This window comes from Vespula pensylvanica, chromosome 2 (genome assembly GCF_014466175.1).
Source record: "Vespula pensylvanica isolate Volc-1 chromosome 2, ASM1446617v1, whole genome shotgun sequence".
In the NCBI taxonomy this organism is placed as follows: domain Eukaryota; kingdom Metazoa; phylum Arthropoda; class Insecta; order Hymenoptera; family Vespidae; genus Vespula; species Vespula pensylvanica.
Window position 1 is genome coordinate 5,291,447 of NC_057686.1, and position 23,499 is coordinate 5,314,945.

At 27.7% G+C, this 23,499-nt stretch overlaps 8 protein-coding genes across 12 annotated transcripts in view; 4 read left to right on the forward strand and 4 right to left on the reverse strand.

Moving 5' to 3' along the window:
• Positions 1-158: 158 nt before the first annotated feature.
• LOC122637700 lies at positions 159-5,194 on the reverse strand. 3 transcript variants are annotated; one of them, XM_043830019.1, is made up of 6 exons: positions 5,064-5,194; positions 2,322-2,790; positions 1,846-2,192; positions 1,520-1,767; positions 1,262-1,430; positions 159-1,178 (listed from the first exon to the last, which is right to left on the reverse strand). In XM_043830019.1, exons 2-6 carry the CDS (start codon positions 2,595-2,597, stop codon positions 926-928), a joined length of 1,293 nt encoding a protein of 430 aa, XP_043685954.1. In that variant the 5' UTR covers positions 2,598-2,790; positions 5,064-5,194; the 3' UTR covers positions 159-925. The 3 variants fall into 3 exon arrangements, with proteins under 3 accessions (XP_043685954.1, XP_043685953.1, XP_043685952.1); XM_043830018.1 differs by lacking the exon at positions 5,064-5,194 and adding an exon at positions 2,985-3,305 and having other exon boundaries at positions 1,520-1,764; XM_043830017.1 differs by lacking the exon at positions 5,064-5,194 and adding an exon at positions 2,985-3,305.
• On the forward strand, positions 3,661-4,917 carry LOC122637703. The gene is made up of 4 exons (XM_043830024.1): positions 3,661-4,072; positions 4,155-4,311; positions 4,437-4,556; positions 4,648-4,917. Exons 1-4 carry the CDS (start codon positions 4,028-4,030, stop codon positions 4,785-4,787), a joined length of 462 nt encoding a protein of 153 aa, XP_043685959.1. The 5' UTR covers positions 3,661-4,027; the 3' UTR covers positions 4,788-4,917.
• A 93-nt stretch (positions 5,195-5,287) lies between the features above and the next one.
• LOC122637699 (bifunctional coenzyme A synthase) lies at positions 5,288-7,344 on the forward strand. Its single transcript, XM_043830016.1, has 5 exons — positions 5,288-5,888; positions 5,965-6,308; positions 6,374-6,628; positions 6,717-6,899; positions 6,984-7,344. The coding sequence occupies exons 1-5, from the start codon at positions 5,300-5,302 to the stop codon at positions 7,185-7,187; spliced, it is 1,575 nt and encodes a 524-aa protein (XP_043685951.1). The 5' UTR covers positions 5,288-5,299; the 3' UTR covers positions 7,188-7,344.
• LOC122637702 (intraflagellar transport protein 22 homolog) lies at positions 7,308-8,438 on the reverse strand. The gene is made up of 4 exons (XM_043830023.1): positions 8,220-8,438; positions 7,915-8,084; positions 7,640-7,839; positions 7,308-7,558 (listed from the first exon to the last, which is right to left on the reverse strand). Exons 1-4 carry the CDS (start codon positions 8,256-8,258, stop codon positions 7,389-7,391), a joined length of 579 nt encoding a protein of 192 aa, XP_043685958.1. The 5' UTR covers positions 8,259-8,438; the 3' UTR covers positions 7,308-7,388.
• Positions 8,439-8,580: 142 nt separating this feature from the next.
• LOC122637603 (putative mediator of RNA polymerase II transcription subunit 26) lies at positions 8,581-12,614 on the reverse strand. Of its 2 annotated transcripts, XM_043829835.1 has the most exons (7): positions 12,412-12,614; positions 12,160-12,201; positions 11,942-11,991; positions 10,464-11,130; positions 10,037-10,206; positions 9,402-9,960; positions 8,581-9,294 (listed from the first exon to the last, which is right to left on the reverse strand). In XM_043829835.1, the coding sequence occupies exons 1-7, from the start codon at positions 12,449-12,451 to the stop codon at positions 9,176-9,178; spliced, it is 1,647 nt and encodes a 548-aa protein (XP_043685770.1). In that variant the 5' UTR covers positions 12,452-12,614; the 3' UTR covers positions 8,581-9,175. The 2 variants fall into 2 exon arrangements, with proteins under 2 accessions (XP_043685770.1, XP_043685771.1); XM_043829836.1 differs by lacking the exon at positions 12,160-12,201 and having other exon boundaries at positions 12,412-12,612.
• A 242-nt stretch (positions 12,615-12,856) lies between these two features.
• Positions 12,857-15,472, reverse strand: LOC122637602 (WW domain-binding protein 11). The gene is made up of 7 exons (XM_043829834.1): positions 15,266-15,472; positions 15,051-15,176; positions 14,877-14,974; positions 14,584-14,755; positions 14,250-14,503; positions 13,611-14,148; positions 12,857-13,512 (listed from the first exon to the last, which is right to left on the reverse strand). Exons 1-7 carry the CDS (start codon positions 15,327-15,329, stop codon positions 13,067-13,069), a joined length of 1,698 nt encoding a protein of 565 aa, XP_043685769.1. The 5' UTR covers positions 15,330-15,472; the 3' UTR covers positions 12,857-13,066.
• A 72-nt stretch (positions 15,473-15,544) lies between these two features.
• On the forward strand, positions 15,545-20,572 carry LOC122637600 (putative uncharacterized protein DDB_G0282133). 2 transcript variants are annotated; one of them, XM_043829829.1, is made up of 7 exons: positions 15,545-15,685; positions 16,072-16,262; positions 16,348-16,521; positions 16,596-16,797; positions 16,879-17,074; positions 17,193-17,278; positions 17,358-20,572. In XM_043829829.1, the coding sequence occupies exons 2-7, from the start codon at positions 16,076-16,078 to the stop codon at positions 20,101-20,103; spliced, it is 3,591 nt and encodes a 1,196-aa protein (XP_043685764.1). In that variant the 5' UTR covers positions 15,545-15,685; positions 16,072-16,075; the 3' UTR covers positions 20,104-20,572. The 2 variants fall into 2 exon arrangements, with proteins under 2 accessions (XP_043685764.1, XP_043685765.1); XM_043829830.1 differs by lacking the exon at positions 15,545-15,685 and adding an exon at positions 15,736-15,965.
• A 149-nt stretch (positions 20,573-20,721) lies between these two features.
• Positions 20,722-23,499, forward strand: part of LOC122637604 (UPF0489 protein C5orf22 homolog) — a 428,365-nt gene continuing 425,587 nt past the window's right edge. The window contains exons 1-3 of the mRNA XM_043829837.1: positions 20,722-21,106; positions 21,606-21,751; positions 22,372-22,521. Coding sequence (XP_043685772.1) covers positions 21,029-21,106; positions 21,606-21,751; positions 22,372-22,521 — 374 coding nt within the window. The 5' untranslated portion in view covers positions 20,722-21,028. The remainder of the gene's footprint in view (positions 21,107-21,605; positions 21,752-22,371; positions 22,522-23,499) is intronic.

A 23,499-nucleotide genomic window follows, 5' to 3' on the forward strand; every position in this document is an offset into this window, starting at 1 on the left:
TTTAATTTGCCTCATTATAGATCTTATATTTTTTAATGTATTAGAATGATATTATCATAATTACCGTTTTTTTCTTTATTTTTTAAGGCACACTTTATATAACAATTTATATATAAATATCATACATAACAAATACCAAGGAAATACACATTTACAAATAAATAAGCAATATTCGTACATTGATTTACTTCATCTATATACAATAAACAGGTTTTCACGTATAACAATGTGCAATTATAAAAATATATTTGATTGCTTACGAAAGCATGTGTATTACATACTTATATAACTAATAAACATCGAGTGAGGTAGACATCGTTACGATACAGTTAATTATTAAACAACAGTATTTAAAATACATATATATATATATATACATCATATATATATATACATATATTAAATATAATACATATATATCGTATATATACTATTAAAAAAATATTATATTATATTGTTAAAAACATTGAATATTATAAATAGTTCTTTTTTGCACACTGTATTAAATTTTATATTGTATTCAAGACAAAATCAAATGTGCACATCGTTTACAATATAATTAATTTATAAAATGATTTCGATATTATTAAAAAAAAATCGTATTAAAAAGAATTCCTAATTTTTATAAAAGTACATAATACCTTCATTAATATGCATATTATATTACCATAATAAAATATTCTTATGCTTGCATAGTGAATACCAAATTAATTATTTAAAGTGAAATTATATAAATAAAATGTTAATAAATCTTCTTTAATTAATTTCTGGTCCCATAGTTAAACTTCTTACATATTGCCAAAGCAACATATATATATACCTTATGAATCTTATTATATTTATAGAATTAATCATTTCGAAATAACAAAAGCACATTTTACGATTCACCTTATAACGATATATACTATTAACCGTAGATTAAATGTTATTTTTCTTTTTTGACTGTAACTTTCTTTTTCCTACTTACAATATTTCTAGGACTGTAATCCCAATTACTTGTAAACAAAGCTGATTTTGGAACCTGTCCTGTAGTAATATGCTTACCTTGAATTTCTAGAATATCATTATTCTTATCGCGTATAATTTTTGCAGTAGAGGGCATTATTGAACGTGAAATAGGACTTAAAGGTTTTATACTGCGCTGTAACACAGCTGGTGACGCAACCAACGACGATGACCTGGAACAAAAATTGTTATTTATTTATTATTATTAATTATTTATTATTATTACTATTTATCAGGACGCAGCTCGTTAATATACCTGTTTTTACTGCTGGGGAGTCTTGAAGTATCTATAGGAGCAAGTCTAAGATTTTTCGGCCACACAGCTGGAGATACAGGTGCTTGCCAAGCAGAATGAGTATCTGGCATTCTAATACTATTTGATTTCCACAATGGCTTAATGTTAGAAAAAGAATTTCTAGCAGATCCTAGAATAAGATTTATTATATCAGTACAGTTAATAAATTTATTATATCTATTATATTATATTATGTCATCTACATTAAAATTATATCACCTTGAGAAGTTGAAATTTCTAAAGCTTGTCCCATGAATCTAATAGGTATAGTTTTTAAAGTAGAAAAACTTTCTCTGGTAGATACAGCAAAAGGCACAGGACTAACAACAATTTTTTCGTTAAAAACAGTACCAAGTTTATTTCTGCTTTGTTGTGCAGTATACAGTCTCTCTTTTTCAGCATGTACATCATTTCCGATTTTTCGAAAAGCTTTTACTTTATTCGCAGAAATGGAATGTTCTTTTCTTCTGTTGGCATAAATATATTTAAATACAAGACATATAAGCATGCATGCCATAAAAATATTTGTTTTTCTTTAAATATACCTTTCAGAGGAATGTTTGTTCCTTTTAATAGTTTCAGGCTTTGATTTGTCAAAAATATTTTGCTCGTGTTGTTTTGTATTACTGAGATCCAAAGAATCATCCTCAAAATGATCATGATATAAAATTTTTTCACCTGATCTAGTAGATTTAGAACTTTTTGTGAATGTTCTATTTCTACACATAGGTGCAGGAGTAATTTTTAATACTTTATCTAATGTACTATCTAATGTGTTTATATCATCATTTTTAACTGGAAATAATTGAGCATTTATGTATTCCAAGATAATATTAAAAATATCTTCTTTTAATCTTTTATTTTTTGAATTGCTTGAAGATTCATTTATATCCTGTAAAAAATCATTTTTAAAATCATATTTTCATTTAGAATAATACTTTAATTAAAGAAGAAATATGACATTTTATATAAATACATTATTATTAGAAATATATATATATATATGTTTGTATATATATACCTTTATTACTTGATAATGTTCGACAGATAGTTTTGGACTATCATAATGATCAAACGATTTTTGTACTTCTCTTTTATCTGCACTACAATCTGTAGATTTACAAATACTTTTATCAAACAATCCTTTTCCAATAACTCTCAAATGCGGTATTTGCATTTTCCATTGCGTACATTCTTCAAAAATTTCATTATTGGACAAGTTATCAGTTTCATTATAGAGAACTTTTTCAATTGCATCCCATTGTTGAAGTAATTTCTCGGTTGCAACATTTTCCATTTCCTCTGGCCATGATATAGACGTTGAGATACTAGTTTGATCCCAACTTGTTGGACTAGTAATTCTTTTAGAAAACTCTTTTCTTTGTATATCTGGTAATGGAATTCCACATAGCTCATGTTCATAAGCTTCATCGTCTCGTAATCTTAATAGATGTTGTGGTGCTTTTACCTTTTGTGTAGTTGAACTAAACCTATATACGAAAAATATATTCCTTTACTAATCAGATTTTATTAAAAGTAATTCTTACAGATAAATACTAATTATACTATAAATTATAAAATAAATTTTTCAAAATAATTATTATATCGAAAAATTTGATTCACATCTAAAATCCAACACTGATCACAATTCTTGAAATATAAAGTACAATTAAAAACAACGTACACATTCCGTTTAATTGTCTTCTTATGCATTTCATGCTTCCCAAATTATTGCACAAATCATTAAAAATCGTTATAGAGATTCTAATAGAAAGTCCTTGACAAAAGTATAATCACGAATCTTGTATAAGAATCACTGTTGTTATTGATTATTTTACTAATAGCCAGGCAGGTAATTTAAAACATTTCAACGTCACCAAAGAATTCTTGATTTGTTAATTAAAAGATATATTTCTTTAAAATATTATAAATCTTGTAATTATATCATAATGCGATCAATCTCTTATTGAAACTCCTATAATCATTATTTCAAAAGAGCTGAATTTACGCGCAATAATACACATACGATGCGAATGCATTTATTACGATTGGTCAAAAAAATATAACAGTTAACGCTGATTGGTTTATATTCAGAATAAAAATAAACTATAACTGTTTATATCGTTTAATGTAATGTTCTTATCAAATCGTATCTTTATATAATAAATAATTTATTTTTCACGTATTTCTTTGTTTGTTACATAATAAAATGTCTTGTAAGAATAATTATTGTAATTATTTAATTGTTATTGATCATCAAATTTTAACCAATTACAAGCTATTTCTATGAATAGTTTCATTTTCAAAGCATATCCAATCAAATAACAGAATTTAAAAGATTTAAAAGGACTTAGAAACATAAGAGTAAATGTGCAAAAGAAGGAACACAAAATAATAATTTTTAAAAATTCGAATAAAGACACAAAATAATATTAAGCTATAGTCATGGATATAAGCAAAATACAAATAGCCATAGTTTTATTCGTTATTGGTATCATTTTTTGTATACATAACTGCATTAAAAGTATGCAGACATAAATGAAAACTTATACTAAATGTATTTAATTTTATGGAAATTTTTTATGATTTTATTTTTTAAAATATATTTAACATCATTCTATAGGAAAATATTATAATATAGTAAAATCTATTGTTACACCTTTTGAAAAATCTAAACAGAAATATTCCTCTAATCGGTGTATATTAAAACAAAAGATTGTTGAAACTATGAGTCATAAAGAAATATTATTAAAATTATATGAAGCAGCTGATGTAAGATATACTTATATTTATTTAGTACATTTTATTGTCTTTTCATATTAATAATATCTTTATATCGATATGTTATTATTAGAAATGTTATATGAAAGTGTATGCACTTAGATGCATTCATTTAACTAATTATTGTCCTTACTTAATTAATATTCCACATGGACCAGATGGATATACACCATTTCATAAAGTCTGCTTTCATGGAAATACATGTTTAATCGAATATATGCTTGCAAAGGGTAAAATTTATAATATTAAATATTATTATGACGTTATATTTAACATCAAGAATTCATGAAAAATTTATATTATATATATATATATATATATATATATATATATATATATATATATATATATATAGGTGCTAATCCTTTTCTTACGACTTATACTGGTGAAAATGCAATTTGTATGGCATTATATTTTTTTCTTAATCACCCTAACAATAATGATTTTACTTGTTTAGATATTCTTTGCGAAACAGGTTTGTAGAAAATTTTAAATAGTTCATATTTACATTTTATATATCATTACAAAGAATACTTTATTATACATTATATCTGATTGTATCGCAGGTTGTCACTTAGATATATCAAATATACATTACGATATCTTTTTGAAAGCAGCTTTAAATAATCATAACAAGCTTTTAACAGAATGGATATTAGTACATAATAAAATTAACACACTTTCGAGAAGTTATTCAGAACCATGAACTTTGCAGTAATAATGAATTAAATATATAATTTGATCTACACAACAAGCTATTAATTTTATTTATATTTTAGTTACTTGATATTTTATTTTTCTATTTAATTTAGATAAATTGAATATAATAATTTTACAATTTCTTCTTTACTGAATTAATAATCGGTAGTTTAAATTATGTGACTTGTATGCGTATCTTCGGTGTTATGCATAATCTTCGTTTAACAATAAAGGAACAAAGTTCAAAATAATAATGATTAAATTCATCTATAACAAAACTAACCTTTTCGTTATGATCGTCAACTTCAGTCAACGGTCACCGAATACATAAGTACGTTAGTCGATTGTTTATGTTTATTTATTTATTCGTTACGCGAAAATATTTCTCGTCCTACGTAACTATCAGTAGTTAAATGATAGTATGCGTAGAATAATCACCATATTTGACTTTAAACAAGTGTTATTTGAAATCGAATCTTCTTATATAGCTCTACTGAAAAATTAGATTTGTGTTTAAATATGTTAAATACTGGTTTGTTAATTTTGACAAATCCTAGTAGGATTACGACGTTATTACCAGTTATTAATAAACATGTTTTAAAAACATTATATATTCAGTATTTGCCAGAAAAACATTTGGTTACACCAGAAAATCATTCCATTATATTACCGAAATTATCTTATTATGCTCAAATCGTTGCCAATATTTATAAAGTTGCTTCCAATAATTGTTCTAGACTAGATATACGAATCTTATTAACACATATAAAAAATCCTGCTTTTACCATTATAAATACAAAAAGTCCAGTGGAAATAATAATTTTTGATCAGATTTATAATACAAAGATAGTTGACACTTTTATACAAGATTGCCTTGCTAATAGATCAGAAGGTTGCAGTTATATTACACTTGATAGTGAACAAAATGATGAAAAATGTAGTAATATTGATGAATATAGTACAAAAGATTCACAAACATACAAAAATGTTGTTTTGGGTGGCACGTTCGATCGTCTACATAACGGACATAAAATTTTTTTAAGTGAAGCTGTTTTGTATTGTAAAGAAAAACTTACAGTTGGTATAACAGATACAAACATGCTAACTGGTTAGACATTACTATTAAAATAATGTTTTCAATTGTAGTATTTAGTCACAACTGACAATCAACATAATATTTTTAGGAAAATTGCTTTGGGAATTAATAGAACCATGCTCTAAAAGAATAACAGATGTTAAAGATTTTTTAGAAGATGTGGATTCATCATTAACATATGATATTGTTCCTATTAATGATATGTATGGTCCAACTAAAGATGATCCTACATTTGAAATGTTAGTAGTCAGTGAAGAAACAAAACGAGGAGGAGATAAAGTTAATTCTTTGCGATTAGAGAAAAATTTGAATAAATTGGTTATTCATGAAGTAAAATTATTAGTTGATGAAAATCATGGAGAATATGAAGAAAGCAAAATTAGTTCTAGTAATCAAAGAATGCGATTACTTGGCAAAAGATTAGGAAAACCTGTATGTATTTTCTCGACACTAGACTTTTTTATTTATTTTTAGAAATATTATTATTAATTTTGTAGATAAACAAAGATAAACCACTTAAACCTTATATTATTGGATTAATTGGTGGTATAGCAAGTGGTAAATCATCAGTGATAGAAAAAGTACAAAAATATAATGCTGGATTTGTAAATTGTGATAAAATTGCACATGACTTGTATCTTCCTGGAAAAGAATGTTATCAAGCTATAATTACACATTTTGGTACAGGCGTACTTGATGCAGATGGTTTTATTAATAGAAAAGCTCTTAGTAATATTGTATTTAATGATAAGGTATATTTATGTATATAATTTATACAATATGACAAGACTATTTCAGCTGTTTTTTCAATAATTTGATAATTTTGTGTTAAAAATATAGGAACAATTAAATAAACTAAATAAATTAATGTGGCCTTTAATTCTTGAAGAGGCTAAAAAGAAGATTCATGAACTATATATAGAAGGATATAATATTATTTTTATGGAGGCAGCAGTTTTAATACAAGCTAATTGGCAGAATGAATGTCATGAAATATGGGCTTGCATAATTCCACCAGAAGAGGTTTGTTTAATATTATGTGTACTTCATGTTATTAACAATGTACATATGTTTTATTAAAAAATAATACATATATTACATGTGTAGGCTATTAAAAGAATCATGAAAAGAAATGTTTTGTCAGAGGATGAAGCAAAAAAAAGAATAGAAATGCAAACAAATAACATAGATCAAATTAGAGAAGCTAATGTTATTATATGCACATTGTGGGATCATGATTTCACACAAAAGCAAGTACAAAATGCATGGGATGAATTGAAGACTTATTTATCACAACAATCAGCTGATTAAAATAATAATGTTTTTAAAATCAATTAATATAATGATATACAAAAAGGGAGATGTGTATGGTTAATTTTAGTTTATAAACTTAGTGTTTTTTTTTTTTTTTTTTATATAGATTCTTTATATGCTGGAAGTAAAATATAATATTGTTATAGATTTTTGTACACTATATGTACATATATTATATCCTACTAAAGTGATAAAAAATTATTTAGCAAATAAAATATTATCAGTTAATATAGTGTTTTCTTCTTGATCCAAATAGTCTTGCATTTTAGTCATAAGTGAGCTTAAAAATAAACGAAAGTCAGCTTGTAATTTATTAGCACTTTCTTCTATGTCACATCTGACATGTGATACTTTGGGAAATGTGGAAGCTGTATAAGTAAATAAATTATTATTATTATTTTTTTTTTTAATTACAATTAATCATTCGTTTTTCTTATTTTTACACTTACAGATCGATTTCGGTAATTCAGATAGAATTCTGTCAGGATCATAACAGAATATTACACACATGTCAGGACCTAATTTAGTCTGTGTAACAAAGTAATCATAGAACTCTTGCATTTCTTTTAAACAATTTTGTTTTTTTGCATTATATATTAACATCACACCATGCAAATCTTTCCTTATAGCAGGCCAACAAGTTTTAAATCTGTAACATGCATAAATTACAAGAATAGATAATTCACTTCAAGTTTAAAATATATAATGTACTTAATTTGCATACTTATAATCGCCACTACAATCCCATATTTCAATATCTTTTGAAATAGTTTTATTATTTACAATAATGCCTTGTGCTTCTGCTTCTAGTATTCTTACACCATATGTTGGATGGTAATTGTAAGGAATTTCTGAAGCATCAGCAAGAAAATTTGATACTGTAGTTTTACCACTCTGAAAAGTATTACTTTTTTGTTACTCAAAATTATATAGAAAATAAATAATACGACGTTTTTTACTTATGTTATTGAATCAAACAAATTTAATTTAAACATTAGTATTTATTAACATTAATCCTTCATATCTTACCTCCAATGGTCCAATTACCACTAATTTTAAAGCTTGCATAATTATTGATATCTTTTATAACACAGTAATCTTTCCATATTTGTATCAATCACTCTTGAAGGCTATTTTTGTATACTATATTGTTTCCACGGTAACCATTCATAATGACGAAGTTAAAATGCATACTTAATTATACAACATAACAAGTAAGCATATTTATATAAAATCATAATTATTTCAATTAGAAATAATTATATATATATATATATATATATATATATATATATATATAAATAAACTAACAGATATATTAAATATTTATTACAGGTTAATATCTCAATAATATTTAGTACTAGGGATTAATTTATTTATCAACAACATATAGTTTTATAAGATATTTATATAGTAAGATAGTTAATACAAATAAATCGTAAGTTATGAACGATGTACGTAGAACTAATGTAATTATTAATAAACTGTTTCGTAAATCCTATTAATACATATATAAAAAAAATAATGTGCTGTGCTTAATATTTGATTGCATAATACTCAGCAAAATACTAACAGAATTTCAAAAATTTTGTGATACATATCTTTTACTTTAAACGATATTTCTCGAATAACATATGAGTGCAAATACAATATATCTATTTAAGATTGGTTAACTTCTTTTACAATAAGTACAGTTCGTGTCATATTATACATAATTAGATGAGATGGTACATTATCTTTTAAAATATGTGTTCTTTCATATAGCTTACACATTATTACAAAATATTTCTGAGTCTATACATTAATAAATATAAATGATATAATTTTACACATGATTATCTTCAAGTCACTTCTGTATAATAATCTAATAATTATAATTTGTAGCATATTGTAAACACTTATTATTTGGATAAAGAAAATAACAGAAGAGAAATTGCGATACATGTATTAAAGAAATGTATTTTGATTAATGTGTAAATATTACTTTACACACTTTGTACATCCTCTGATTGATCAGTTTTGTTTTCTTCGGGGTAATTTAATCCATACAAAGCTAATAATGCTGCCTTTGCTGCTATTTTTTTAGCATCCTTTTTATTTCTTGCTGCAATTAAAGAGATACAATTATTTACATACTTATAAATAAATTCTCGATTGATATAAAAATTCGATTATTATCTTGCATTTATTAAGTTTATTATTTTTATATACCTGAACCAGTATAACCAACGCCGTCAATTTCCACAGCTAGTGTAAACATTATATTAGGTGGATTTCCAAGACGACTTATTTCTACATATGTTAATCCTGGTTTCATTTGATTTAATAACATAACAGGATGTATATTGGTCGCATTTGGAGGAAGTTCCTTTTGAACTGGAAATTTATTTGTACTGGAAAGTATTTTCTTTGCTCCTTTTAGCGGTGTAGGTACTCCTGGTCTAGGTACTGGTACTGATGTTCCTTGATTATGCCATTCCAAGAAAAGTTTATAAAGTGCAAAACTTGCTAATGAACTCCATGGAACTTCTTCACTTTCATCAATGTTGGTATCTACGGATACTTGTCCATCTTCTGCATTGTCTTCTTTTGTTGATGAGGAAGAATCTGCAGGTTGATTTGCTTGTCCATCTGATTCAGCATCCATACGTGCTTTCATACTAGCTGCAGTCATTTTTTCAAGCAATAATGCTTTTAATGCATTTTCAGCAGCATTTTGGCGTGCAAGTGGTTTAGATAATCCTTGACCAACATATGTTTTTCCATCAAGCTGCCAATTATATATATAATATTTAGTCAAAACAAATATATAGAATGGATATTCATTATAGAAAATTCTTTTTTACCTCTGCATGGACAAGATAAAGAGAGTTTGGCATAGGTCCTTGTGTTTCAGGAAATGTAAATTGTACTCCAGCTTTCATTTCATTTAAAACCATAATTGCATTTTTTGGTTGAAGAGTCTTTCTTAAACGTTGATTCAAGCGAAGACGTTTCAGTTTTTTATTTACCTTAACTGTATACATAATTTTATTATTGAACATAGAAAAATATAAGATGTAGTATTCGTTCGTATTATCTAGCTTTTAACATTTTCAGTACACTGATTCACATCGATTGTTTGAATGCCTTAGTTCAAGGAACAAATCATTGAACAAAAGCTAAACATCTTCAAATTTGCGCAGCGTTTTGTCATCATATTGATAATAAAATAAAAATATGATAAAATAAATAAAATTTTTATAGAAACTATTACACATGTATAATACTTACATCCGGGTATTTTACGTCTCCATCTTGGCATTTCTGGTGCATCAGTATCTGTATTCTCAGTTTTGACATCAACTTTTCCATCAATGGTATTATTACAAGAGGCAGTTGTATCTGATGTAGTGAGAACAGATATATTTTGTGATGTAGAAGCAGGTTGTTGAGGAGTAGTAGATGTGTTCTGCATAGGAACAGTAGATACTGTAATTGAGCTTTGTTTAAGTATTGGTTTTAGACGCTGTTGTTGTTGAGTATTAGGTGGTGGTAGTTGTGGAGGTGGTTGCTGTTGCTGTATATGCTGCTGCTGCATATGTTGCTGCTGTATATGCTGTTGTTGTATATGCTGCTGCTGCTGCTGCATATGCTGCTGTTGCTGCAGATGTTGCTGTTGCTGTTGCTGCAGATGTTGCTGTTGCTGTTGTTGCTGCAAATGTTGCTGTTGTTGCTGCAAATGTTGCTGTTGCTGTTGTTGCTGCAGATGTTGTTGTTGCTGTTGTTGCTGCGTTAATTGAGGTTTCAATTGTTGCAAGGGTCTTGCTATACTAGATTGTTGTATCTGTACTGGTGGCTGAGATTTAAACGGTTGTGAAGGTGGCACATTTCCTTGTTTGTAAATAGCTTGCTGATTTACGATTGGTTGTGGTGGCTGATAACTTCCTTGCTGACTAAACTGTAAAATATAGGGTGGGTCGCCGCTACACAAGGAACCTCTACGGTTGTGCTATCCCACCAAGGTCTAGCATCGCATATGTACTTAAAAGCAATCTAATGCTACCCCCATAGCTCTTACCTGCCAAATTACCTTTAACTATGGCCAATGTTTCCTTACTCATGACTCAGTTAAGTTGAAATATGTTAATTATTATATAAAAATTTTAAAATTAATTTCAAAAATAGGAATGAGTAATTATAATGATGTATATGTTAAATTATAATCAATCCTTCAGAATATGTTTTATATTCTATGTATAATAAGTAATACAAAAAAAAATATAATAAGAATGTACATTTGGAATAGAATGAGTACTGTTTATATATACATAGAAAATAAATTAGAGTTAAATATCAATGATATAATAATATTAAAACAATTCAACTTGCTTAGGCATGAGTTCAGTACAAATTAACAAAATGGCCTACGGCCTATGACAGGCTATGCTATGTGGGTAACAGACGATCTAGCCCCTGGCCGACCGCACTTCCTCGGTATTGTTGTATAGCTACTAGTACCTGCGTTGCAGGGGAGGGGAAAGTAGGGACCACTAATTAGTACATGCAAATGGAAACAACTTTGGAAACAACAAATGGAACATTTTAATGCATCTATATATGTGAAAACTCAAACATTTTTTATATCTTCTGTTATATTTGGGATCTTCTATTTAATTTTGAAATAATACAAGATTTGGAATTAATATAAATTTGATGTCCATAAAGAATATGATATAAAAATACATATAAATAAATAAATAGAAACTTACAGAATTTTGGCTCTGGAAAGGAGCCTGGTTACTAGGATTTTGTGTTCGTGCTGTAACATATATAAATATATTCTTATTGTGTTTTCTAAGAAGCATATATTATAGGGTTAATCAAATTATGTCATATAAATAAAAATAAATCGTATAGTCGTCGATTTGTTGTATAATCTAGAAAAATAGATAGCTTTTTAAGAAAAATATTTAATAAATAAACTTACGATCTTTGTGTAAACATACATGTTTATACCAGGTGATCATGACTATTGTATATAAAAAAAAGAAATAATAAAATATAAATGATATATATTTCAAACATGAGCACAATCGATAGTATTGATCTTTTGATATAATGTATTTTAATATTAACAAAAATTTATATATAATTATACATAACTAACATAAAAGAATTTATTTTCTATCAACATGTTTATATACCTTGAATATAAAAATAAATTTTGTACTGTTCTTACCACTAGGATAGCCCTGACTTTGTCTGTTTCTCGCAAACATTTTTACGTTTTTAATAAAAGAGTAGAACTGTTCTAAATGATGTTAATTTGTAAATTTTAAACACGTTAATAACTATAGTATCATTTATTACCACTTAAATATACATATAATAGTTCAATTGCTTCGTTAAATGTTACTGTGTATCGAGCACGCCTGCCACTTAATCATGAAGAAGGAAATGACGCTATGATCTTATCCCCACTACTTTTCAGAACAGGAAATATGAATCTCAAACATCGCGCATGTGCAAAACATGAAACTATGCAAATATTTCGATATTTAAAATTAGTTATTTTTGTTAAAAAAAAAAGTTGCATTAATATTTTTGTTTTATAACGTACGTGATATATAGTTATTTTTTGTGACTGTACAATATTAGGGCAAAATAATAAATCAGTTGAAAAATAATTTAAACGTCTGCATTTTGAAAATATCACAACATGTAGTACTCTTAAAGCGATACTTGTACATTTATACAACAAAAATGCCATATATATGGTGCAAAATGGAATTTGTAATTACAGAATTTATATAAGGGCTATTTAATGATCTTATATAATACAAAAATTCACTATGTTTTGTCTTAATTATAGTGCTAATAATTATTTTATTTACTCAGAGTAAACCTTCCATTTCTTGCATAAATTGCATATATGCATCATCCTTTGTTTTAGGTTGTGTTGTTCGAAGTGGTTGAGTTTCTGGTAATCGTTCTGAAAGTCTGGATATGTTGCTTGTTGGTTTTCTCTTATCATCTCGTTTTACTCGCAGAGATGTTGGTAAAAACCTAGTAACATCCGCAGCTAAATTGCGAATCTGAGGTTTGGCTTCAATAGTTGTAGTATTTTTCCCATCTTTATCTTTTCTGTTAATTAATTGAGGAGCAGCAGATAATACATTAGGAGTCTTAGGTTGTGATCCTGTTCCTGCTTGTGTTTGCATCTGAGCATTTCCTATATTTGAGATATTAGATAAACTAGGCATTTGCATCTGCGGTGGTGGCATTCTAGGCATACTTGGTGGACCTGGTCGTAACATTCTGGGTAATCCAGGTGGGGGACCTGCAAAAACATTTTTTACATAATAAATTTATCGAATAATAAAATTACGATGTCATGATTAAATTGTACATGTTATAATATAATGGTTGATGTATTACCAGGTGGAAGACGAAGTCCAATACGAGGTGGGGGCGGTGGAGGCATTCGAAGATGTAATGGCGGAGGTGGTGGCCTATATAGAAGTGGAGGTGGTGGAAGATTCATATGGGGCAAATTATGTTGCTGTGTATGTTGTGTGTGAGAATGAGATGATGCATGTTGATTATGTCCTGAAGAATGCTCAGATGCTCCTGGAGGCTCGAGTTCTTCATCTTCTGTTTTGTTGTTAGTTTTATTATTGGATTTAGAATTAGATTCATTCTCTGCCTCGAGTAATGATAAGCGAGCATTTAAATCTTGAGCACGTTCAGTTTCTCGTTTTTTATGAACTACTTCCATTTCACGCATAAATTGATCAATATCTTGACCTGCCATGGCCAACATTTTTTGTTGCAAAGTAGTTGGCTTCACCTTTGTCATTTCTCTGTCTTTTTCTTTATCTTTCTCCGAATCTTTTTCTTTATCAGAATCTTGCTTATTATCATCTTTATCATCCGCGAAACGTATTGTTCTTGATTTTGCTGGTGCATCTTTACTCTATGTATTGCATACATAAAATGTGTTGTAAAATTAATTAAGTCTATAATCAAGAAATCAAACGAAAAATCAGTAACTTAATAATAAATACATAGTATTACCTTTTCTGTGACATCTTCATCATCACTTGAAAGGTCAGGTGGTGGAAAAGGTGGAACACCTGGTGGTTCTTTATTTGGTGCCATTGTAGGTATTGATGGAGCTGTGGCATATGCACTGGTTTTCTTTAAAATACTTGGTGGTATTGGTATGTTCATGAGTGGATGATGTTGTGGAATATAATGTGGATGTGGTGGATACATATGAGCAGGAGGTTGTGGCATGTCTGGTAGTGGAATTTGTGATGTTAATGAGCCTGAAAGAATATTTCTCTTTGTAATATTAAGAAAATCTCTATAATATTGAATAAAAAATAAAAGAAGATTGTTTCAAAACCTGGATACATCCTAGATATATCATTAGCTGCAGATGGCAATGGTATTTCATCAACCTGTACCTGTTGTGCATGTCTTACAGCTTCAAAATATGAGACTAAATCTATTCTCCTTCGCTCGTATTGTATTAATTGTTCTTTTAATTCTGCCCATTTTTCTTGATCATCTTTTGCCTTAAGAAAGTAAATCAATCATAGAAATATAAATTATAAATGACTATATACAGATATTGAAAATCTTTTATTATCATCTTACCAATTTAAAATATAAAATGTATAATACTTCTATACTTACATACATTTTTAAAACACGGTCTAAGGTTTCCTTAAGTTTCTTTCGTTTATCTTTTAATACTTTTTCATTTAAGGGTGGTGGCTGCATAACGTTGTATTCTAAAAGGAAACAAATATCAATAAATAATCAAACTACCAAAACTTTAAGGAGCTAATATTATTGTATAATACCAACCCATTTGATCTATTTTTTCCATTTCTTCAATTATTTGAGTAGGATCTTTGCCTTTTAAAACAGCAGCTCGTACCAATTGTCTTTGTTTTTTATTTTTCTTTAATTCTTTCTTACGAGCTTCCTTACCTAAAATATACAATATAGAAAATCGTCAATTTTCTATTATTTATAATAAGAACATATTATTTATATATTTGGTTATGAACAATACTAACGTGCTTGATCAGTGGGATTCATATATTTCCCACTTTTCGTGGTATTAATTGAACGTCGACCCATTTTAGTTACTTTTTAAAACAAGAAAAATAATGAAACCTATCTGTCTTTTTAATTTTAAGTCACCTTAATCGTAAATCAACATAATTATTTACGTTTCGTTCAATCAACATGTCGTCGTTATTCCATCATTTTTCAACGTACTACTGTTCAACAGTGAAGGGTGCATTTACAAATAACTCTTTGAAACATAAAGTTACGTTTTTATCAATATCGAAGAGATCGTATGTTGAGTTACGATTGGAGCATTCACTGACGCTCGGAGTACGTTTAATTTGATTCAAGTTTTGTATTTTTAACTTGATATAATCGTGCACGAATATTTTTATATATGTGTACTTAGTATAAATATAATTCAGGTAATTTTCTATTAAAATTTACATTAAGAATATAAAATTTAATAATTAAATCAAGTAATGTGATTTTATATGTGATGAAAGTTTGTAGCTTGCGATGACAAGTTTAAATGTTGAAATCGATTATTTGTTAATGAATGAACTATTTATGAATTTTAGGATAAACTGATGTGTTTACAATTTTTTTTTATGTAGTGTATTATTGGTTAATAATAACTATTAAACGTCGATGTGATTATAATTAAGTAGCAATAAGAAATTTACAGCTAACCTCATATAACAAGTTAATATTTTATATATTATTTACTTGTTTATACTTGTCTTACTTATTTACTTGTATTATATATTATTTACTTATTTGTTGACATATATTCTTTATGTTATTAAAGAAACATGTTGCATGCTATTGCTCACGATGTAAAAAAGAAGCCACGCACTAAAGATGTTAAAATATTAGAAGATGTAACTTTCTCTCAAATGGGACTTTCACAAAATATTTTAAATGGGTTAGCTAATTGTGGTTTTCAAAGTCCATCTCCCATACAACTCAAAGCTATACCATTAGGACGTTGTGGATTTGGTATGTTTGTATAATCGATATTATAGTTTTGTAATATAATATAATCTTGTATGAAGTTAATATATTTTTAATATTATTATTTTAGATTTAATAGTAAAAGCAAAATCTGGAACTGGAAAGACATTAGTATTTGGTACTGTGGCTCTTGAAATGATAGATGTTCAAGTATCTACTGTACAAGTTTTAATATTAGCACCTACAAGAGAAATAGCTATCCAAATTTCTGAAGTTTTGTCATCTATTGGTTCAGCATTGAAAGGTCAGTATTTTTTTTTATTTATTTTCTTTTGATTATATAAATATACTCTATGTAAAATCTCAATTCTTTTTCAGGACTGAAAGTTGAATCTTTTATTGGAGGAATGGTTTTAGACGGTGATAAAAAAAAACTTAAGGTATGTCATATAGCAGTTGGAGCTCCAGGTAGAGTAAAACATTTGATAGAAAAAGGATTCCTCAAAACTGATAATATTAGATTATTTGTACTTGATGAAGCAGATAAATTAATGGAAAATAGTTTCCAAGGAGACATCAAGTAGGTATAATATTGCTATGTATGTTTTTTATTGTATATGTTGATCAATTTTAATTCTTTTTATAAATTTTATAATTTCAGTTATATTTTTTCTAAATTACCATTTAGTAAACAAGTTATAGCATCAAGTGCAACTTACTTAGGAGATTTGGAATCTTTTCTTAAAATGTATATGTGTTCACCAGTATTAACATCTCCAGATAATGATGGACCAATTCTTGTTGGTTTAAAACAATTTGTTTCTGTAGTACCTTCACATCCATATACAATGAAACAGGTAGTTATAAATTTGTACTTTTAGTTATTAATATTTGTCTACATTACTATTATATAATTCGTTATTAATTTGTAATTTTTTTTATAAAAAATTTTTACAATACTTTTTGTTTATTTAGGTCGAGATAAAAGTAGAAGAGCTTATCAAGATTTTTAATAAAATTCCATTTAAACAATGTTTAGTATTTTCAAATTATCAATCAAGGTATGTTTTACATTTTTTTATTGTAACAGATCTAAATCTAAGGACTAATATCAATACATTATTTTTCTAAATTTTTCAGAGCACAATCTGTATGTAATAAAATCAGTTCAATGGGTTTTTCTGCTACTTATATAATAGGAAATCAAGATATGGTTAAGCGACAACAGGCTATTAAAAAATTAAAGACACTTAAATGTAGAATAATGCTAACAACTGATTTAACTGCTAGAGGTATTGATGTTGAAAATGTAAATTTAGTTGTCAATCTTGATATACCTGGAGATGCAGCTACGTATTTACATAGAATTGGAAGAGGTGGTCGTTATGGATCTTACGGAATTTCTATCACAATTATTTCAGACAATGAATTAGAGTTGTTCAAGGATATATTAGGAACTGTTGGAGGAAATAATTTTTCTATTGCTAAGCTTCCTGTAGAGTATCCACTTAATATTTGGAATTGTGATTATGCAGCATTTGATAAGATTTTTGGAAAATGTGATCGTGATACAGACGAAGAAGAAATTGGCAATAGTAGACTTGATTCAGATGATAGTTTGCCTACTCTTATATCTCACGAGAAATCTCAATGTGACGAAGTATTGTTAGAGGATAATAAAAATAATGCAGGTAACATTCAGTTATCCTTCAATGAAAATATGTTAAATCAAATAATAATTAATAATCCAGTATGTGAAAATAGTAAATCTTCTAAAGATATAACTATATCAAAACCAGAAGATACAATTGATTCGTTACCTGCACAGCACATAAAAGAAAAGAACAAACTTGAATGTTCTTTAAGAAATCAATTGGAAAAAGAAATACCAAAGTTTGATACTTCATCTATTAAACCAACATCAACGAATTTATACGAATTTCAATTAATAAATGATTCCAATAATCCATCTAAGTTTCAGAAACTTAATAAAGATGTTGTGTTTAAAGTTGATTTATCTAATATTGATCAGGATGAATTATTAAATATTCATGATAATAAAATGATGGAGTATTTGAAATTTACAATCAATAAGAAATATGCTACAAATATGTCTACTCAGGTAAATAATAAAATTAATCCTGGAATTACGAGTGATAATAATTTAATATTTGAAAATAAGGAAGAACAAAGCCACTTCACAAAAAAGAATAATATTTCGTATGTTGAGTTACCGTTATCAGAAGATACAGAAGATACTGATGTTTCTTGTATTAAAGAATTATTGAACTATTTGCAAATACATGAAGAAAGTTTTAAAAAACGGGATAAACTTGATACTGGCCATGATGATGATTCTATACTAAATATAGCATCAGAATGGAATAAACAGCTTAACTTTGAAATTTATTTATTAGACAATACAATGTCAAATTCTATTTATAGAACTATAGACGAAGAGTATTGTTTAGCTTTAAAAACTTTTCTGCAAATACAAAGGAAAGCTTTTCTCTGTATTTATCCCGAACTTCGTACTGACGAAGAAATTGATGATACCTATGTATATTCATTACAAATATCCAAAAATTTCATGGATGTCTACAAAACAATAGAAGATTTTAAAAGTTGTTATAGAAAATGTGGACAAAAATTTGATGCTTACTTTCCTTATCCAATGAAGGAAGATGCTTTTATGCCAAATTTAATGATATCTGATAAAGAAATTGAAGATTATCGTAAGGCATTACAATATTTACAACAACCACCAGATATTACACTAAGACTCATAGAGTGGATTAAACATTTTACTGTCTTAGATAAATTTGAATATAATAATTTAATTACTAAAATAAAAGAACAAGGAAAAATATCTTTTAATGAATTATTTGCTTTTATACAACAAGAGAATATCAAAAAGATAAATAATAAAGTTAAATTAAAGAAAGATTTTTCGTATTCTGCAATACAAGAAAATAGTTGTATTCCATTAATAGATCATAATTATACAAATGATTCTATGTTAGATCAGATTCATGAAGATTCAGAAGACATAAAGAAACTTAGTGAGGAAATGAATACAATGAATTTGCAAAATAAATTCAATAAAAATTCTAATGTAATAGAACATTTAGTTACATGCGATCAAAAATGTAATACAAATGCACAAACAATAGATAAAAGTAATCAAAGTGACTTTCCAAATGCATCGTCTTTGGATGTTCATAATGCCAGAAAAGAAGGCTTATTATCAGCTCCAATTCTAAATAAAAAAACAAAATATAATTATATACGAAAGAAACATTCAACAAAAACATCTATGAATTCATACAGATCTGTACCACAAAAAAGCTTAAATGCTATTCAAACTGTTTCTGTTCCATTAGCACAACAAGTAAATCCAGAAACTACTAGTATATATAAACAAATTCATAGCTTTGATGATCACTTAGTTCCTAAAAAATGTTTAAATACAAAACAAAATTCTAATGTCAATGTACAAAGTGCAGTATTATTTCGTCATAAGAAAAACTGTAATACAGATACAAAATCAGATGAAATTTCTTCTCATTGCGATGTTAATAATTGGAACAGTTATAATCACAATATAGATCCTTGGATTCAACCATACTCTTTTTATAACAATTATACAGATAACAACTTTTCTTACAATCTAAATTATGATACGTGTCAGAAGCAAACTTCTCCAAATAGTGATTATTATAAATTAAAAATTAATCAAAATACATCAAATAATTCTGTAAATTCAGATGATAAAGAAGAAATAGACATTGAAGAATTATTTACATCCATTAGAATACAAACTAATAATTTACACTGGCAAATTTATCAATCTCAAATGTTAGAACAGTACAGTGAAAATGAATAGTGATGATCAAATGATGTGCTTATGAAAATACACATATAAATATATATGTATATATAAAATATTACTACTTATAAATTGAATGTTACCTTATTTTTGGTCATGATTTCTAACGATTGATTTATAATCGATTGGTAATATATAATGATATGCGAAACGATCGATAGTGAAAGGTCATATGTTAGTGGTATGCATTTATAAGATACATGTTCTGTGTGCCATGTGTAACCTTTTACCATCGATACCGTACTACCTGATCTTACGTAATTCAATTGATCTTTCTCGATTGAATTTTGTGGGATTACAAATCGTATATGTCCTATTGAGTAAAAAGATCGATGTAAAAGACGTGTATTATATAGTTTTAGGGTTAGGAAGTATATTATATGTATGGTTATGTAAATATAAAATATAAGAACTTCCTAATACTTTCTACAATAAAAGTTATTTTTTTTATAATAATTCTACAATATAATAACATTAAATATCTAAAGGTTTTAATACGCGTATTTCAAATAATGTATTCGACAAGATTGTCACGCGTATTTGTACATTTTATATATGCCGGCTGTGAGTTAAAGCAGATCAGGTTTCTGAGGCATCTTTTCGACGTGGGGAGAATCTAAAGGGAGGTAGGAGGAAGAGCGAGATGGGGGAAGAGGAATGGAAAAAAAAGGCACCACCTTACGAAACTCGTCTCGTGAGAGAATTCAGGGTAGGAACCCGTTGCGTGCCTCTTTTATTCGCGAAATAATCGTTTGAGGCTCCCGCCTAGCACAACTTCAGTCGTTGACCACGTGCTTTCGCGTGAGGGAGTCTATGTAACCGTATTCGCGAGTGTGTTGTGTCGTATTAATCGGAAAACGTCGTATCGAGTCTTTTTCACGCGCGATTAATTTTAGTATTTCCTGAAAATTAATAATTCCCAATGGCCTCCATTAATATGCCTTTCAAACGTAAATACTTCAAGAAAACACCGGTCCACATTGTTGAAAATCACGATGAGGTATGTATGACCTCTAAGAGTGTCGCCTGTATTCGACCTGGCTGATCCGTCTCTTCTGTTTTGTTTACGTTGTGATTCGCGACTCGAACGACTTTGTTTTTCCTTTCTCTCGCTGGTGGCGCTACGAGCGCTAGAACTATTCATACGTTTGCGCATGCTCATTTACCGAACAATCGAAATTCGATATTATTTCGATTGTGTATATAATCGATTAACGGATTTCGGTTAACGGTTTTCACTTTCGTAAGTGATCGGTCTTTTTTATCACTCTTAAATTCTACAAAAATAATACGTATAATTATATTTATACAAGTGTATGTAGTATATTTTCGTTCGTTTTAATCGTATTTCGTCCTAAATGCATAATATAAATGTATTAATATAATCTACGTTAAATGATACGTATATATGTAGATATATATTACGATTAGAAATATTTTTTATCTGAAATTCTTCAATAGTTAATATAATTAAATAACTTTTGAATCTCTTTTATTAGGTTTTACCATTCATTTATCGGTGCTTGGGCTCGAAACATCTTCCATTTGAAGGAAATACTTTTATTCATCTCGATTCTCATCCGGATATGCTTATACCTAAAACTATGTCAGCCGATATAGTATGGAATAAGGATGAATTATTTGGGTATGATTTTAATGATGATTAGATAATATCATTAATTATTATCATTAGCATACATATTACCATTAATTAATATTAAATATTTATTATATAAAATAATCCTTAGCATTGTAATTATAACAATATTATAAAATTATTCAAATTCAAAGTATTACAGTATAAATTTCGAATAATCCAGCAATAATGTTTGCAATTTAAACATAATAGCAGCGATATTTCGACAATTTTTCGCGTTAGCCACAAGTTCATAAATTATTTTTCTTTGACATATATATAGTAGTTATATTATATGTACGTAAGTAGTACACATAATACAAATATTATACGATGAATTCAAAGATGCAAATAATCCGAAGTGTATTCGTTTAACAACAATCGATAAATACAGCATTTTTCGTTGTGCATGTTCGTGCATCGTGCATAGAATTTGATATAGTTTCTTCGTATTAATAAAACGTCGATAAAAACGTTCGAATTATTAGAATAATTTTATAAACGGTACTGAAACGTTGAAGTTATTAAGACTCATTTTATTACGATTATTAAAATATAGAGAATATATGTATATACGTTATATAAATAGACGAATAAAATGAAAATGTACTTTTGTTTCGTTATCACAGAGATATTAGTATCGAAAACTGGATTATGCCAGCAGTGTATGCCGGTCACTTCAAACGTTTGATCTGGATAAAACCACCGTGGTCAAAGCAGATACCTGATGGAATAACAACTTTTTTCATCGGCAAGCATAAACAGAGCGGTACTATAAGGTAAGTTTCTTTTTATACACACATACGCATACATACACACAAATTTTTGTTGGTATTTTATTGCGAATATATATTCATTATTCTATTTATCTGATGCGGCATTACTATCTTTCATTTTGTTCAAATTTACATACATATTACATTTCCATTCGATAAGCAGTCGCTATAAAATCGTTTTAATTTCATTTAAATACAAATATATGGTTATATGTTAATGTCGATCTATTTATAGATGTGCAACGAATTTTAATTTCAATATTATAACAGAAATAATTTACGTGTAATTATATCGTAAGGTAAACGACTTTCTCGTTAGTTTTTGTGAAGAGGGTGTTCCACATTACGCCCATATAATGAGGCTATAATTTGCAGCTCTTATCCAGACTTTGTGTAAATATGTAGAATTTATTGAAAAGAGCTGGTAGAGACCGTTTGTTAATTATCTTAGGTGACCATTCTGTTAATTGAGGCATCTCGTTTGAAAATAAATCTATACGGTTTTTTTTTTCATGGATTTATATGGTATATAAAAAATGGGTGTTGGAGCGCTACTTAGGTAAACGTAAGTGAAAGAGTTTTGCCAGAGCATTTTATTTTCTATAATTATTTTTCACTTGTAAAATGCTTGATTAAAGAAGCACGGTTATTAGCATGCGTGGGTTGGCAATACCATATGTTATTAGATTAGGTAGAAAAATCATTGACAGGTAATTTTATCTTTTGCATCAGTCGTTGCATCTTATGAATTCGTCGCAACATAAATTGTATATTATATGTTACTTCTTAAAACACGAATATATTAAGACTTCATTACGTTTCATTTCGCTTCTAGAAAGTGCTCAAATGTCTTTACAAAATTTTATATATTCATACGATAATTACCTAAAATAAATATTTACGAATTGAAATATCTTCGAAGCATAAATAGCTGATTCATCAATCGTATTATGAATAATTTCCATCTCATTTTTATCGACA

Bases quoted from the DNA above. Each gene is read 5' to 3' on its own strand.
- LOC122637700 (XM_043830017.1), bottom strand. From the start codon at position 3,013: ATGCATAAGAAGACAATTAAACGGAATGT. The intron at 1,431-1,519 runs GTGATATAATTT...ATCTTATTCTAG, and splicing joins AGAAATTTCAACTTCTCAAG to GATCTGCTAGAAATTCTTTT. The intron at 1,179-1,261 runs GTATATTAACGA...TTTTTGTTCCAG, and splicing joins CTCCCCAGCAGTAAAAACAG to GTCATCGTCGTTGGTTGCGT.
- LOC122637703 (XM_043830024.1), top strand. From the start codon at position 4,028: ATGAGTCATAAAGAAATATTATTAAAATTATATGAAGCAGCTGAT. The intron at 4,312-4,436 runs GTAAAATTTATA...ATATATATATAG, and splicing joins CGAATATATGCTTGCAAAGG to GTGCTAATCCTTTTCTTACG. The intron at 4,557-4,647 runs GTTTGTAGAAAA...ATTGTATCGCAG, and splicing joins AGATATTCTTTGCGAAACAG to GTTGTCACTTAGATATATCA.
- LOC122637699 (XM_043830016.1), top strand. From the start codon at position 5,300: ATGTTAAATACTGGTTTGTTAATTTTGACAAATCCTAGTAGGATTACG. The intron at 6,309-6,373 runs GTATGTATTTTC...TTAATTTTGTAG, and splicing joins GCAAAAGATTAGGAAAACCT to ATAAACAAAGATAAACCACT. The intron at 6,629-6,716 runs GTATATTTATGT...TTAAAAATATAG, and splicing joins ATATTGTATTTAATGATAAG to GAACAATTAAATAAACTAAA.
- LOC122637702 (XM_043830023.1), bottom strand. From the start codon at position 8,258: ATGCAAGCTTTAAAATTAGTGGTAATTGGACCATTGGAG. The intron at 8,085-8,219 runs GTAAGATATGAA...AATACTTTTCAG, and splicing joins TGGTAATTGGACCATTGGAG to AGTGGTAAAACTACAGTATC. The intron at 7,840-7,914 runs GTATGCAAATTA...TGCATGTTACAG, and splicing joins GATTGTAGTGGCGATTATAA to ATTTAAAACTTGTTGGCCTG.
- LOC122637603 (XM_043829835.1), bottom strand. From the start codon at position 12,451: ATGTTTGCGAGAAACAGACAAAGTCAGGGCTATCCTAGTG. The intron at 10,207-10,463 runs GTAAGTATTATA...TTATGTATACAG, and splicing joins GAGACGTAAAATACCCGGAT to TTAAGGTAAATAAAAAACTG. The intron at 9,961-10,036 runs GTAAAAAAGAAT...TATAATTGGCAG, and splicing joins TTTATCTTGTCCATGCAGAG to CTTGATGGAAAAACATATGT.
- LOC122637602 (XM_043829834.1), bottom strand. From the start codon at position 15,329: ATGGGTCGACGTTCAATTAATACCACGAAAAGTGGGAAATATATGAAT. The intron at 14,504-14,583 runs GTTTTGAAACAA...ATATTCTTTCAG, and splicing joins TATATCTAGGATGTATCCAG to GCTCATTAACATCACAAATT. The intron at 13,513-13,610 runs GTAATACATCAA...ATGTTTTTGCAG, and splicing joins TGGACTTCGTCTTCCACCTG to GTCCCCCACCTGGATTACCC.
- LOC122637600 (XM_043829829.1), top strand. From the start codon at position 16,076: ATGTTGCATGCTATTGCTCACGATGTAAAAAAGAAGCCACGCACTAAA. The intron at 16,522-16,595 runs GTCAGTATTTTT...ATTCTTTTTCAG, and splicing joins TATTGGTTCAGCATTGAAAG to GACTGAAAGTTGAATCTTTT. The intron at 17,279-17,357 runs GTATGTTTTACA...TAAATTTTTCAG, and splicing joins TTTTCAAATTATCAATCAAG to AGCACAATCTGTATGTAATA.